General features: G+C 36.7%; 1 protein-coding gene across 3 annotated transcripts in view; it reads left to right on the top strand.

Annotated features, from left to right (window-relative positions):
* ADCY2 (adenylate cyclase 2) overlaps positions 1–15407 on the top strand; it is a 202890-nt gene that overhangs the window by 157064 nt on the left and 30419 nt on the right. For all 3 annotated transcript variants that reach the window (XM_084510129.1, XM_084510130.1, XM_084510131.1), the window contains 2 exons: positions 232–316; positions 8909–9046. In XM_084510129.1, coding sequence (XP_084366255.1) covers positions 232–316; positions 8909–9046 — 223 coding nt within the window. The remainder of the gene's footprint in view (positions 1–231; positions 317–8908; positions 9047–15407) is intronic.

Below are 15407 nucleotides of genomic sequence, written 5' to 3'. Positions count from 1 at the left end.
AAACTCAGTGGTGTTATTTTTGACAGCTCATTTTTTATATGTGTGGGATCAAAAATGGCAGGAAAAAGGCTTGTCATTCTGGTAAGAATTGAAACTGTTTTTCCTTGGTTTTCATATTTGAAAATTGCAACTTGGTATTTCTTTGTATCATTATCTGCATTATAAACAAATAAAGATCATGCTACAAATGTGTAACAAATAAATTAATACATGTTTTCTTATTTCTTGTAGAACATCTATTCTTGGAATTTCATTTGGGGCTGCATTTCTCTTGCTTTCCTTCATTTTGTTTATCTGCTTTGCTGGACAGCTTTTGGTAGGTATTGAAGGAAAACTAATCCAGTAGTTTATAGCTTCTTTTAAATGACATCTCCAGATTTTACCAAGTCACTCTGCCTTTATAGAATACCAGTTTATTGAGAAAGACGTGCACCCTCATGCCTCTGAGGACATTGTTCTGTCCATGCTAGCTGTCCATGCTTACTGTAAAATGTACTCATTTATTTGAAAAACAAAAAATGCCAGTGGAGTAATTATCTTTTCCCCCCATGATGCTGAATCTTTTGGAAGGTCTGCATTATCGTTTGATTGGTTTCGTTTTCTAATTTTATTTTTTTTTTGCTATTGTGCTTGCAGGATCTGAACTGTCTTATAAATGCGTTAATTTTGAGGACCGCATTATTTGTTTATTTTTAAGTATTGCAGTATTGTATATTCTGAGTTTAGAGAGTATTTCACAGTAGTGATTTAATCTGATTTATAAGATTTTTGTAGTAAAATACTGATTTTGCTCTTGAGTGGTACAGGTGTTATTGTAATGCCTATTAGTGAACCATATAGTGAGCATATTAAAATGCTCAGTTTGAGAATTCAAGATTTGGCGTATAATCTAGAATAAATCTATTTGTAGACTTGTTTATAAAGTGTTCCATAATTACACACTGTTTGCTTATTTTTTTAAGGTCAGTTTATCTCTTACTTGCAACTATTCTTACTGTGCCATGTAAGAATTGACTTACTACATCACAACAGAAAACCTTTTGAAACAGAGCACTGAATTATTTCCACAAACCTCAGATAAATGAGTCAAAATGAAATACAGTTTCTATTTTGTATCCAAACATTGACTGCAGTTAACAGCAGTATACTGATATACCTCGGTATACAGCAGTATAACAGATGTACCGAGTCTTAAATTAGAAATGTTACACGGTTGTTGAGCCGGAGAAGAGCAGTGCTGGAGGTAATCTGTCTAAATGCCTGATGACGGCAGTGTTCACTGGCAGGGCAAGAGGCAATGTGCACAAATTAAAACACATCTGAACACAAGAGGAAGCTTTCTTATGGTGAGGGTTGTCAAACACTGGAATGAGGAAAGCAAAAGTCTTGTGCCATTGGTTCTGTCATTGTGATCCATGTTACCAGAGGCAGTAAAATGAAAGATTCAACTTTCCACGCTCCAGGTAACTAAAGGGATATGCATTGCTGCTATCTGTGAAGGCTCTGGTGAAGTTAATCCCCAGTTCTTCTTCACCATCTTTGCATTTTTCACAAGTTCCCGTGAATAAAGCTGAGAGAAAGAACTTTTATATAGAAGCAAAACATGCTCATGGGAAAGACAATTATGTCACCGTGCAGTAAAACAGTAAGGGAAGGTGGCCTGGCAGTTGAAGCAAGAAACAGAGGATTCAGGATTTTATAATTGCTTCCTCTTCCCCTTGTGAGGCTTCTAATTAACCAGGATATGTTTTTTAAAAAATGTAATTAATCTGCATTTCAATTGTCTTTCCTATAAGGTAGGGATAGCTCCACTGCTCAGGAATTATTCTGAGGTATACATGCATCAGTATTTTTTAACGTTTTTATATCCTTGGAGTGAGGTCCTAGAGGTTTTGTTGTTATTTAATAGCAAAAGTTAGCAATCAAGCATGACATAACATGAAAACTATTTGTTATTGACATAACAGGAAAATGATGGAGTCAAGAGTAATGCTGTTGAATGACGAAATGAGGAAAAAAAATCCTTCACGGGAAAGCTAGACTTTTTTGTATAGGATGAAAAGTTGCCTGTGAATGGGTATCAAGGAGTATTGGGATGTAAACTCTCCCGGAGATTTGATCAACTAATATAGCATAGGAGGAATGCAACATATTTTTTCTGCTATTAAGTAGATGGCTAAGCAAATTTACCAATTCAGAGTTGAGGATTCCTGCCACTTGAATAATATCTAGCACATATTTTCAATGCTTTTTTTCCCTGTGTTTCATATCCTTAGAAATGGAGAGCTATTGCATTCGTGTTAACTTGTAAGATGCCATGTTGTAACCTAGATAGCTTGAAGAGATGTCTTTATGAGTTCAGCTACTCTAATGCAGAAGCTATCCTAAGAAGTCTTTCAGCAAGTAAGCTACGACCATAGTTGCTGCAGCACTGATATTGCTTCACTAGCATGGACAGAGCTTTGTAAGGTGGTGGATGAGAGGCAGAAACTAGTAACAGAAGAGGTGGTAGGTTTATCTTTCCTGTCCTCTTTGTGCGATCTTTTCCTTTGTGGAAAAATACAAGTATTGTTCTGCAGCTTTAACCTCAATTTCATCCTGTGTTATGTTTCAGTGCCATGTCCATTGCAGTATCTGACCCACAATTGTAAATGCTTTCTTTCTAGAAGGAAAAGCATGAAATTGTCAAGCCAACAAGTATCAGTATCTTCAGCATTCCCCTGCCAGTGTTTAGAGAAATCAAGCTTTATCATCCTAATCCTGACTTTTTTTTTTTCGGTGTGAATTTTTCACATATCTTTTTCTTAAGGGGTACATTTCATATTCCCTTCCAGAAAGCATAACCTAAATGTATATGTGTTTTTGTGTATACACACCTGCACATAATTACAGTTTAGAATTGCCAAATATATCTCTATTTAAAATGCACAAAAAAAGAACAGAATTTTCTGGTCCTGACTGTCTGTAACAAATGAACTGTGATGGGATAACCCCAGTTAGGGGTCAGACAGCCACCCAGCTGCTTGCTCATTCTACCTTCTCACTGGGATGGGGGAGAAAATACAATAAAACAGCTTGTGTATCAAGGTAGGGAGATATTTTACCAATTACTGTTGTCAATAAAACAGTATTGACTTGCGGAAAATGAGTTTAATTTATCGCCAAATAATAATGATGATAGTAAAGTAGTAAGAAACAAAGACAGATGATAAAGCCACATCTTTTCTCCCCCATCCCAAAACTGCACCTTCGCTCTGTACTCTTCTACTCTAGAATCACGAAATGGTTTGGGTTGGTAGGGGCCTTAAAGATCACCCAGTTCCAACCCCACTGCCATGGGCAGGGACACCTCTTGCTAGACCAGGTTGCTCAGTGCCTCATCTAGCCTGGTCTTGAACACCTCCAGGGATAGGGCATCCACAGCTTCTCTTGAACTTGCAGTAGTAGTCAAGTATTTTTATGGCTGTTAAAAGATTAATAGAGTGGGACCTGTAGTGCTGGCAAGACCAGCAAAATCTGAGTTCATGTTGGGACACCTGGCTGTCACTACATTATACACTTGTCTCAATACTTTGACACTTCACCCTCTCAGTCTCTATGGATCATGAATGACTGTCATCGCTGCAGAGTAAGGCATGCAAAAATCAACTTTGAACAAGCTCGTCTGTTTGATTTTAATTTCCTAGGTAAATGAAAAAAAAAACCACCCTGTAATGCTAAAATTACTATTTAAATTAAATTCTTCCAGAATTTAATTACAATATTATAAGAAGAGATTTTTGCTTAGTCTTTCACTTTGAATTTATTATTAGTTGATTTTACTGTTCAGCAGCACTGCAGCACAGTCCAGCTCAATCTTTTATGGAGTGATAATATTGGTGATTAAATAAGAATAGAAATGCTCCCATCAAACAGTGTGGTACAGTGGTAGCACAAATAACAAGGTTACAGAATTGCAGATCATGTCTTTTATACATACAATCTTGGGCAAACGGACTGAGTGCTGCAAGGTCTAAGAATTCTCACAGAAACTGTTTGTCTATAGACATTAAAACTTCATAAATGCTAGCTAAAATTGGCATGAGTCCTGAAATATGAAATGGATTTGTACCTTTTACATTGTAATTACTTCTTTGTCCCTATGCTTTTTTTTTTTTTTTTTTTTTTGGGGGATGGAGGGAGGGGTGAATAATCACCGTATTCAGAGTTAAATCTTAAAATTGTGAGTATTTTTAGTCTTAAAGAGCCTTTTTGGCATATATTTTAACAGCTAAAATGTAGGATTTTTTTAAAATATTTCTGAATCTTTGCTTTCCATTTTTCTTGAGACGTTGCCTTTCCAAATTCTATAAATAGAGGACAGTGACTTTAGCTCATAAGTGTACTGTGTCTCTTCTTCTTGAAGTATAGAAAAGTTGAGTTCATAGAGTGAGTGCAAAATGCATGAGACCTAGTAACTGTTTAATGTGTTTTACCTCCTGATATGAATGCAGGGAAGTAGAGACCTCATTACCTAAATGATGTATTGGAAAATGTAATTCAATCCATTGGAGAAATGCAGTAAGCTAGTAAGGCAAAGATCTCTGTGGTAGCTGATATAGCCCTGACAAATAACTAGTTAGTTTCAGGCAGATGCTCTTTGTGTAGTGGTTCAAGTACTTTCTCAAAAAATTGTTTGTATTACTTGCATGCACTTAATTGGTACCACATAATCTTTCTGATAGTTATTTTCTGTTATTGTGGAATGGCCTTTTTGTTATATTTATATCCTGCAAAACTACCTACTTCAGCTGACAAGGGAGAACATCTGAACATGTTTATAGTCTCTTAAATATGCCATTGGACCATAGAATTAGCATAACACAATGCCAATAAAACATCAGAAAATAATTGGCTCCACAATTAAGAAAAATGATCTGATTTGAGGTCACAAGAGCATTTAACAAAGTGCAACCAGTATGTGAGCAGCACTGTCCCTGCTAGAAGAGAGAATGTAGTTTATTAGCTGCATTACACCACATCCCTGTATAAAGACTGATACACAAGCTTCAGCTTCTGAATTTTACTCTAAAGCAATTGGCCCTGGTACTTAACAATCAGAGAGACTGTGTACACTCAAGATATTCAGAAGATTATTTATTCCTGTCTGCAGGGACAGGAATATCAGCACAAGCACTACTTGGAAATTATTTTCTCAACCTGGAACCTTACCTCTGAAGTGAATGTTTCTCTTACGCAGATAGAAATGAAAGATCAAGGCCCTTCAGTTCCACTATTCAATAGTTAAGTCTTAGCTTGTAAATTAAGATTAAACACTATGACGAAGGAAGGCAGGGAAAACCCAGAAAGGCACTTTGGCAGCTACAGCAGAATCCATGAAAGAAAGTCACCAAACCTAGAAGTCATTTTGATGAATCTCTAGCACAGGCACGGCAATGGCAAATCCATCATCATTAAGTAAGGTACTGTGTTCAGACTTCTCAGGGAAATATCCTAGCCAGCAAACTGGAGAGATTGAACTGAGTTACATCCCATCCTTTTGATGATAGATGGTCCCCTGGTGTGATGCTAAGAGGGAAGGATGGGACTTGATTTGCTACAATCCTTCATGGTTCCAGGATTATGTGATTCAAGGACCATACATTCCCACTGCCTCTTTATTAGCATTGAAGTTTGTACCAGTTACCTGCACTTGGTATGAGCAGTACATGCACAGAGAGCTAATTGCTGGAGGGCCTGGTTCCACACGGAAAGTAGGATGCTCTCATTGACAGCCTGGTGCTTGCCTCCAGTGCTCCATGACCCCAAAGGTCCACGAGGAGGGAACCTGCTTTGGGCATACCCATGGTGTCCATCAGTGCTCACTGGAAGACTCCCACGCGTGGGTGGAAGACACCACACCAAAGAACCAGTTGTGCACCCTAAATCGCTAATGTAGATGTACCCTGTATCTCCAGGAATCCTAGTGCTGTGGAGCTGTGGAGAGCATTTCTGAGCCTTGTTGTTTCAGGGTTCCCAGTCACTGTCCTAAAGGATATTTCTACTTTTCAACTGTGTAGGGATGGGTTAATAAGCAAATACTCCAGGTAGTAGGATGTACCATTCAGAACTTCTTTCTCTACCTCAGCACCCTGGGCACTGTATTTAAAAAGTTGTTCAGGCTTGTTCTTTCTCCAAAGCCAGTGGCTCTTTAAATTTTTCATATGAAGTAAAAAAGCTTTGACAGGAGAGATTGAAAATGTCTTACCTTGAAATAGCATATAGTACAGTGACGCTATACATTTCTGAATGAGAAAAATATCACAGGAGGTACCAGCACTGAGTGCCTAAAGGCATATTTATATGGCTCAAGTGTTCTTTCCTTTGAATGTGATAGTTGAATTGAAGCTCACAGCCATTTTCATGTGACCCTTTGTGAAGGATAATAAACACTCCAAAGTATGGTGAAATTAAAAATACAAAACTGACTTTATTGTTTGCTGTTAGCTCTTTGTGCAGGATTCTAGCTTTAGTTAAACCAGTTGTATATAATATTTTGTAGGATTCTAAATGCCTGGCTTATATGTAAAGGTTCAACCACAGAGTTCAAAAGTTTGGTGTTACAATACTCATTTTAAACATCTTTTAGTTCTTTTAATTAGCAGTGGGACCATTAAAAAGTACGTAAAGTATAAGCTTGTGTCTCTGTCAAAAATCACCCCTCTCCACTCTTAGATTAGTGTATTCACTCTCAACCAGTCAGTCAGTTCCTTGGATTTGAACTTTAGTCTCTTCTTCCAAGCCTGAGTGAAAACAAAACAATTCTGTGAAAAAAAAAAAAAATAAAATCTGAATTCTGAGGCTTTTTGTTTCTCTTGATTTCAGTCTTTGTAACATCAGTGTTAGTAAAATAATAAGGTGTATTTGAATGCAGAATGAAAAGAACAATAATAGAACTACAGAAAATCTGATTCACTGGCTTTCTGTAAATGAAGGTCTTCAGTCAAATGTTCTAACCTCTGCTAGCATGCTAAGGAGAAGTGTGACAGCTCTTGCGACACTGTCTTTCATCTACGACACAGCTGTCACAATTAATTCTCGCACCAATTCCTTGCTCTCACTCAGAAAGATGGCATTCGTTTTATTAAATGCTGAAGTAGGTTTTTGTATGTGGAAAGACAACACAGGATACATTTTAATTAGTTGAATATTCAAAATAAGTTATTAGTCACTATCATGCTGAGCTGTCATATCAGATTTAACATGTTCAGATGAAAAGGTAATACATTAGTCACCTTTAATACTACAAATACCTATTATTTCTAGTTCATAAATGATAAACACTGAACCATATTCTGCCAGCTCCACTTAGAATAAACAGAGCAGCTAATGCTACTGGGATATGATGTTTTACCCTTCTCGCATGCTTTCTAGAAATAATTACTTTCTTCCTTTCATGTTATTCTCCATTTTCTTATGAAATATGAAAATGAGACATAACATTTACAAAAAGTGTTTTGATGTGAGGTCAGAATCAGTAAAACAAACCTGCATAGATCTGACAGTGCTATTAGGAACCTAAATTTAATGATCACCCCCTCCCATTCCAGTTCTGCTGCCAGAAGTTGTTCCCTAAATTTTCTGCAGTACTGAATTGTAGCAGTTGTTTGCTGTATAGGCTGGATTTAGATGGCTCAAATTACAAGTGAAATAAAGTTCAGCAAATCTGTTAGTTCATACACAAAATCAATAGTATTGTATAGTATCTTTTTTTCCAAGAAATTTCTTCTCAAAATTTTAAAATTGTCATTGTGAACCATGCTTTTGTCATAGATTTTCCTTTCACTAGCTTCATTGGTTTAAACTACGTAGGCTGCTCTCTCTGCTGTGCCAGAGACCTGTCACCTATGTAACAAACCAGGTGGGTGCACAGATGTACCAAACACACAGTGGTCCTTCCCCTACAGAACTCAGGGCTCTGCATTGAACAGCCTGTCAGGAAATGCTTCACCGAGTTCTGTTGGTGTGTTTCTGTTTTACAGGTGGAAGTAACAATCTACAACTTCATTTTTGAGTTGCAGTCTAACAGTTTTTCTTCAGGTCAGATGCAGCAGTATCTGTAATTCTAGCAATAGCAGCTAGAAGAATGGAATCTCTTGATTGACTAATCATACTGGCTGAATGATACATTGTTACCGGAAATATTTTATTTTTCTCCAGAACTTTTCTTAGTAATAAACTTGCCCAGTTAACATAAAAACTTTTTTTTTTTTTTAATAGAAGCAGAAAAAAAATTTTAAAGAAATGTACAAAAAAAATTTAAATGTACAAAAAAAATTTTAAAGAAATGTACAAAATCAGTCCAATTCATTCCTCATTGCTTAAAATACATTAGTAAATTTGAGCAATATTGATCAAAAGTCTTGTAAACCAAAGAAATTTAGAATTATTACATGAAATTTTGGTACAGAAGTTACAGAAGTCTGTTCAAAACTGTACAGGTATATGGCAAGCAGTTAAGCAGTTCTTGGCAATTCTCAGCATAGCTAAGTAATCTCTACAATTCAATGCTGTAAATTTTTCAAAGATTACTTTTAGCAATTAGAAGCATTGATGTTAAAGTAGGAAAGAATGAGAAGACTCCATCATTTGACATCTGCCTGGGGAGTGAGAGGGAATTCTTTTGAAAATACTGTCTGTTTACAGCACAAACTTTTGTATTCAGTGAAAGAATTACTGGGTGAAGTCCGTACTATGTGACCTATGAACATGAGTGTGTGTTTGTGGGTGATAGTCAGGGTTTGCTATCTTCCGCTACAAAGATTAATGCTGCCTACATTCTTGAACCTTTGTAATTCTGTCCTTGTTTATAGTAATTAAATATACTAAAGCTATATTTGTTTTCTCTTTTTAAACCTTTTGCACTTAGCAATGTAGCAAGAAAGCATCAGCTTCACTGTTGTGGATCCTGAAATCATCTGGAATAATTGCAAACCGTCCTTGGCCACGGATCACTCTTACATTGACAACCACTGCAATAATATTAACTATGGCTGTGTTCAACATGGTAAGCGAAAAAAGAGATTTTTTTAAGATCTTTTAAGATCTTTTTAAGATCTTTTTTGTTGGTTTAGATAGTATTTCGGATTTATGTCCCATATTGTGGGTGATAATATTACCAGAGACAGAAATGTAAAACAGAGCAACAGAAAACATGCTATATGAGGACCTCTTTCTGCGTAAGAACTAAGCTTATTAAAGAAAAATGTAATTTAGAAGGAATAAAAGGTAGTTAAATCCTAGGTTTGAATTGTTTCAGTTCCCTTGCTCATCTGTCCATTGCTTAGAAAAACAGAGTAATGCTCAAAAGATGTAGGATGTCCTCACAGGATGCATGGAAGACTTTGTGCAAAAGAAACCAAGTTTTATTCTGGTTTGTGATGCTCCTCATGCTGTTCACAAAATCATCATAATGTGTACATTATTGAATTTCATGTGTTTGTCTTTTATTTGAAAAAAGAAAAAAATCAAAGCTACGTCAAAGCTTCAAAAGTACTGGACTGGAATTTTGTTAGAAATTACCTCTACTGTAGTTTTTTCTACTTGTGCTTTACTTTTCTCTCATAATAGAGAAAATCCATGTAATTCTATTATCCTTTTGTAACTATAACAAATCTGAAGTAAATCTGCCATTAGTCTGCATAGAGCTAGAATCTTAATGAACTTGTTTGTTCTGGAGTATGTGTTGTTAAATGGCATGAGCAGTATATGGGATCAAAAAACCTTGTTTGTTTTGCCCTGCAGGCTGAACCTAATGCTATTCATACAGAATGAGGAAATTGTTCCAGCTTAGTTTTACATCTGCAAAATGGGAACTGTAATATTTAGTTCGGTAATGTTTTCAAACATTACAAACATCAGTGCATAGGTATTAGCTGCATTTCAAGTCTATGAGATTTGCACTTGGGTGCTTTTGAAATTGCAACTCTAGCACTTCCTTGAGTTCCCGATACTTTTTGTTACTTGAAGTTCATAAAGAACGTGAAGATTGGTAATACGTACAGTTTCATTATTTTTTTTCCTGTAATATTGCAGGGGACCCTTTGTCAATCATTTGTTACAGTAAGTACTAAACCTGTCAGAATGATGTAATGTGGGCTTTTAAATGTGGACACTTGACATTTGTGGTAGAGCCTTATCTCAGTTCTTTTCTATTAAGCGATCCTAATCTTGGTTTTGTTGGTTTTCTTTTCAGAAGATATTTTTCTTTCTCCTCCATTTCTAAGGAGAGGAGATAGAGTCAAAAACAATTCTGTGTTTAGGAATTTAAAATTCAGCTAATTTAATTTGATACATAAGGTTTGTAGAGAAAGACACGAAGTGGTGATTGGAAAATGAGAAATTAGGTTCACTTTCAGCAGTGAAGACAGTTAGCAATGGGAGAAAATTGTTCTGAAAAATTATTGATTCTACATCACTTCTTGTCCTCAGCTCAAGACTATATGCCTTTATGAAAGATAACGTATAAACAAGGAAATGTTAACTGGGAATACTACAGGACGAACCACAGAGATGGAGTGGCTTATAAAATAGAGATCAGATTAGACGATTTCTCCTATTTTGAACTAAATTAAATAAATGGATACAAAGAAATTAAAGTACTTGGTAGTAAACTATACTTTGAGTTAGAGATCATGCAAGCATATGGTATTTTAAAATTTAAAAAGTTCAAAATTGTAAAAGAAGATATAGTCAGCACCTGTCTTTTCTTAGACTAAAGTTCTACTATTGTGTACAGTTCACAGAAAATTTGGCCTTCAACTAGTAAAAGATATGTTAGCAAAAAAGCAGTTGTTCACTACATCATTTTTAGGAAAACGTTTTTAATTTTATTGGTTCAAGTCCATTTTTATGTGGACTGAATGTTACAGTGAAACTTAATATGCTGTATTTTAAAGTCTTTGTGCCTTATCAGTAATGACTGCACTATTACAAATAATCATGTTCCATGATATTCATGAGATGATAATTTTAAGTACAATTCCCACCTTGAAACTAAACCTTAATAGTTTGACTAGCAAAAATGACTTTAAATGTGATTGTGAAATTTGCATTTCCTTAATATTAATAGCAAATTGTGGGAGAGACTCTGAAGTATCATTATTATATCTCCAAGCAACATGTACTTAATAGCAGAGTCCATTAACTGCGTTTATTTCCATGAACTCTTTCAGTAGGAAAAGGCAAAATGTAGCCATTAAGATTTAATGGAGATAAAAAGTGTCTAACCATCCCACACCTAATAAATCATAATTAAGACCAAAATGTCAAATAAAACTCAATCTTTATGGTCAAGGGACATTAGAATAGAGTGGGGGTGCAATTTGATTTCAAATGAGCTGTTTTAGCAGACATCTGAATGTAGTCTTAAGGGGGTATATAGTCATGATCAGTGGAGTGAAGTTAAAAAACAGCTAATGTGACACGAAGTATCGAGTACCTCTTAGCTACAGGCAGAGGATGACTAATGCCGCTTCCATTGAGCATTAGATTTGGTGCCATATATAAAATAGAGCAGTAATCAATGGCTGAGGAAGACTCTTTTTGCAATGTTGACCTGCATTACAGAGAACATGAGGAAATATATTGCAGGGAACAATCCAGACATCGCAGAGCAACAACAGGACTGTGCGACTGCAGTGGGTCAATTTGTGGAAGCCAAATGCATGGCTGTAGATGATACATCAAATGATTGTGCCTCATCACACCCTGGCATTTTTGTGATCTGGGGGAACGTGGCTTGCTGAAAGAGCCATGGAAGAGTACATTGTTTCAGTGACTTCTGTATCAAATGCATGAATGATTCATAGTACAGCAACAGGATCTCAGAGCTGTAGTGTCCCAGGACAGTGCCCTAACTATCAGCATGCAGAGTCAGGATGTTACTTGCTTTTCTGTCTTTCATCCAGTGAATTTTGAACTACTGGAGTATTTTCTCTTAAAAAAAAAACATGTCTTTTGAAATATGAAGATTGACAGGTTTGAGTATTTGCTCCATTGTTTAACGCATATCTGTAAGCACAGGTGCAACCATTGGCCAGATATTGTTTTCCCTTTACTCATGGCCGTGTTTTAACAATGACAAATAATTGAGCAAACTTGCTTCTATTCTCCTAGTAGAAAATAGGTTTCTTTAATCTACCTTTTAGTGTAGCTAACTCTGTTAATACAGTAGCTGACCTTGCTCAGTGCTGTATTTTAAGTAAACAAGGTCTTCTGGCAGATGCATTCTGATTATATGTCCCTCCAGTGCCTAACACATTGGAGACCTTGCTTTGAAGGGTGCCTAATGTATTTCTTTAAAGAAGCATAAATGGAAACAGCCTAGAGCTTGGCCTGGCCTAAGAGCTGTGGGGAGAAAAGGTAATGCCCAGCTGGAGTTATGGCATTTAAGTGGTATGTGCAGGGCTCCACTACAAATCCATTCCACCTTACAGGCAGAATTTAAGAAATGATAAAAAATCAGTATCAGTCTAGTGAAGTGGACTAGTGATGCTAGACAGTGGGCTAGCAGAGATACAGCAGTTCTGGTGTCTTGCAACTGTGCAGGGAGAGACAGAGGCATGCTGTTACACAGTCATTTGCTCCACAGTCCAGCAAAGATGAACTGACATAAAGTGAACACACCACACCTCATTGTATCTGAGCCTGTAAAGGCCCAGCAGGCTCCTTGCCTCTCTTATGGAATGCTCCTGGGACCTCTGAAGATGACAGTTGCTTGCCAGTGCCTCTACAGGGAGGCTGGGGCCTGATACACAGAGATACTTAAATAGGTATGCTTTTTTTGTCTTGACACATGAGCTTCTGTGAGAAATTAAATGAAATTATGGAACAACCTCAGTAAGTATTTAGCATTCCAGGCTCTCCTAAAGCTCCTGCTTGTAAGTTCATGAAGATGAGAACTGCTACCAGAATTTGTGATTCTCCACATTATTCTTTTGCCATTCCTGTGGGGACCTGAGGACTTAGCTGTCGGACCAACTGGCATTTTCAAATGAAGTGGTGATACGTATTTTGAGCAGAAATTCCTCTCAAGCCCCATGGGTATTTATAGAGTTGGCAGAAAAAGAAGAAATGAGCTAGAAAAGTCCTGCAGGCTTGCCTCAGAGCTTAAAACAAAAGACTGATGCCATGTCATTACTTCTTTTTGTTTGTTTTAAGGCAAACACAAATCCTCTAGTTCAACCAGTAATCCCAGGCATGCATGCTTCTGCCATACTTTAAAAGTATGCTCTTCTCACTCTATCTTTTGCTGAACAAGAGAATAGGCATGGACTTTGTTTACAACAGTATTATAAAATCTGTAGACCATGTCTTGAGAAAATTGCATAGCTTTTCTGCAATAGCAGAAAATTAATTTAAAATAGAGCTGCATATTCATATGATGCAAGGACATAGTGGGGAGAGACAGGGGGAATGACAAAGATCTTTTTATACTTATAGTTCTTACATGTCCATTTCCAGTGTAATTCTGTTTAATAAAGAAGAGAAAATAATGACGGGGTCAAATTAAACTTAAGCTGCAAATTTAGATGTGCTGTCAGACCTTTGTTTTTGCTGCTTAAGTATTTCAATTGATTAAGCATATCTTTGCCCTGGAACTGCTGGTCCTGGAGCAGCTCCTTCATGCACAGCTTACCTTTGTTCTGTGTGGTTTCTTGCTGGTGTGCAAAACCACATTTCTTAGAAAACAGAAACTGATTGTAGCATTTGTCCTTACAGATGGATGTTGCACGACATCCTGCGACTGCAGGTTTTTGACCACAGTTGGACTAACTGTGGTAGATGCTCAGATCAATTAATTTTACATCTTCTTCACCATACGATTCAGTAGGTCAATGGAGGAGTATTTCCTACCTCTCTCCCTCCTGCCTACCTGTCTCAGGGCCAACCCATTCACATAGTAACTCTTAAAAGTTTGCAGATCTTACTTTTTATTCCATAATTTTTTAATTCAGAGTGCATTTTGATTAGTGCACTCTAATACTAAATTCTGCCACCTTTCCTTCTTCTTAATAGGATGTTATTTTATGTGCATTAAGCTGGAAATCAGCAAGCCTGCTTGCTTAGTAAGGTGAGGTACAAGCCATTCAACTTGGCTGTGTTTAGAGGCCATCAGACCATATTCATTGTGAAGTTCTGGTGCCTTGTGGATTATGCAGAAGTGTTTAAAGTACCTTCGTGAAAAAGTTGACTTTGTTTTTAGTAAGAAAATGAATGTGTTAGACTTGTGCAGATTCCTGGTCAGATAACAAGAGAGATGCACTAACATGCTTATCCTGTGATCAGGGGAGGATCTTTTACCACATGGTTCCTATTGAAAGACATAGCAGCACAGCAGGTATTTTCATCATGTGAGACAAAAAATTCACAACTGAAGATTGAAGATTTTACAAACACAAGAGAAGAAAAAGCTGCTAGAATATATGAAGTTAAAATGAGAATTTAATGGTAGTGTGCTCAGATGTTCCCTGGCAAACATTGGTATTCATAAAAAATATTGCTTTCATTTGAGTCATTTGAGTAGGTGTGACTGCTTAGTAGGACTGAGCTGTCTCTTACAAAAAAATACTATGTTGAAGAACAATATATATCTCCAAAGCGTGATAGCAGATGTAGATAACTGATGAGAGACGAGAAAGACAAGTACAAACACATCATTCAGAAATAAGTGTTGTTTGGCTCATGGGAGAAGACAACGCTTTCATATCCTTTTTATTCCTCTCTATGCTTATTTATGTATTCATATATACACCACCTTTCATATTGCATTCTGTGTATACATTTATAGGTCAGAAATGCCCTGTACCAAAGCTCAAAACAAGATTAAAATGCCTTAATATAAATTAATATATATATATATGCACACACATTTATGTATATATAATATGATTATGTTGCAGATCCTCATGACATGTAATCTTTTGCTCAGTGGGCATGCCTGGGACAGGATTCTGAAACTAAATGCAATTATTTCATGTTTGCAAAAAAAAGTTAAATGCATTATTAACAGGATTCATTGTCCACCCTTTGCAAATTACCTGGGTAAGGCACCTATTAAGGTGAGGATGTCTACGTAAATAGTAGGAGGTGAGGAAAGGGATTAAATACTTAGAGCAGTAATACTTAGGACCTTTGCCCAAAAGGTCTGTTCATGTTAAAGAGGATGACCAGCATCAGCTGGGTTAAACATTAACCACGGGGCTTCAGAAGGAATTTTGAACTAGAGAAGGAATTAGGCTGAAACTAAGTAGAGAATTGCGAGAATTCATGGAGTGGAAACAGCAGCAATCAAAACCTGGTTTGACACTGCTAGAAGTCACCCCTTTTACCTACACCTTGGGTATGTCTGTATGCATGAACTTGTG

This window comes from Aythya ferina, assembly GCF_964211825.1.
Source record: "Aythya ferina genome assembly, chromosome: 2".
In the NCBI taxonomy this organism is placed as follows: Eukaryota; Metazoa; Chordata; class Aves; order Anseriformes; family Anatidae; genus Aythya; species Aythya ferina.
Note: the sequence above shows the minus strand (reverse complement) of the source record. Positions and strands in the feature narration are given on the sequence as shown.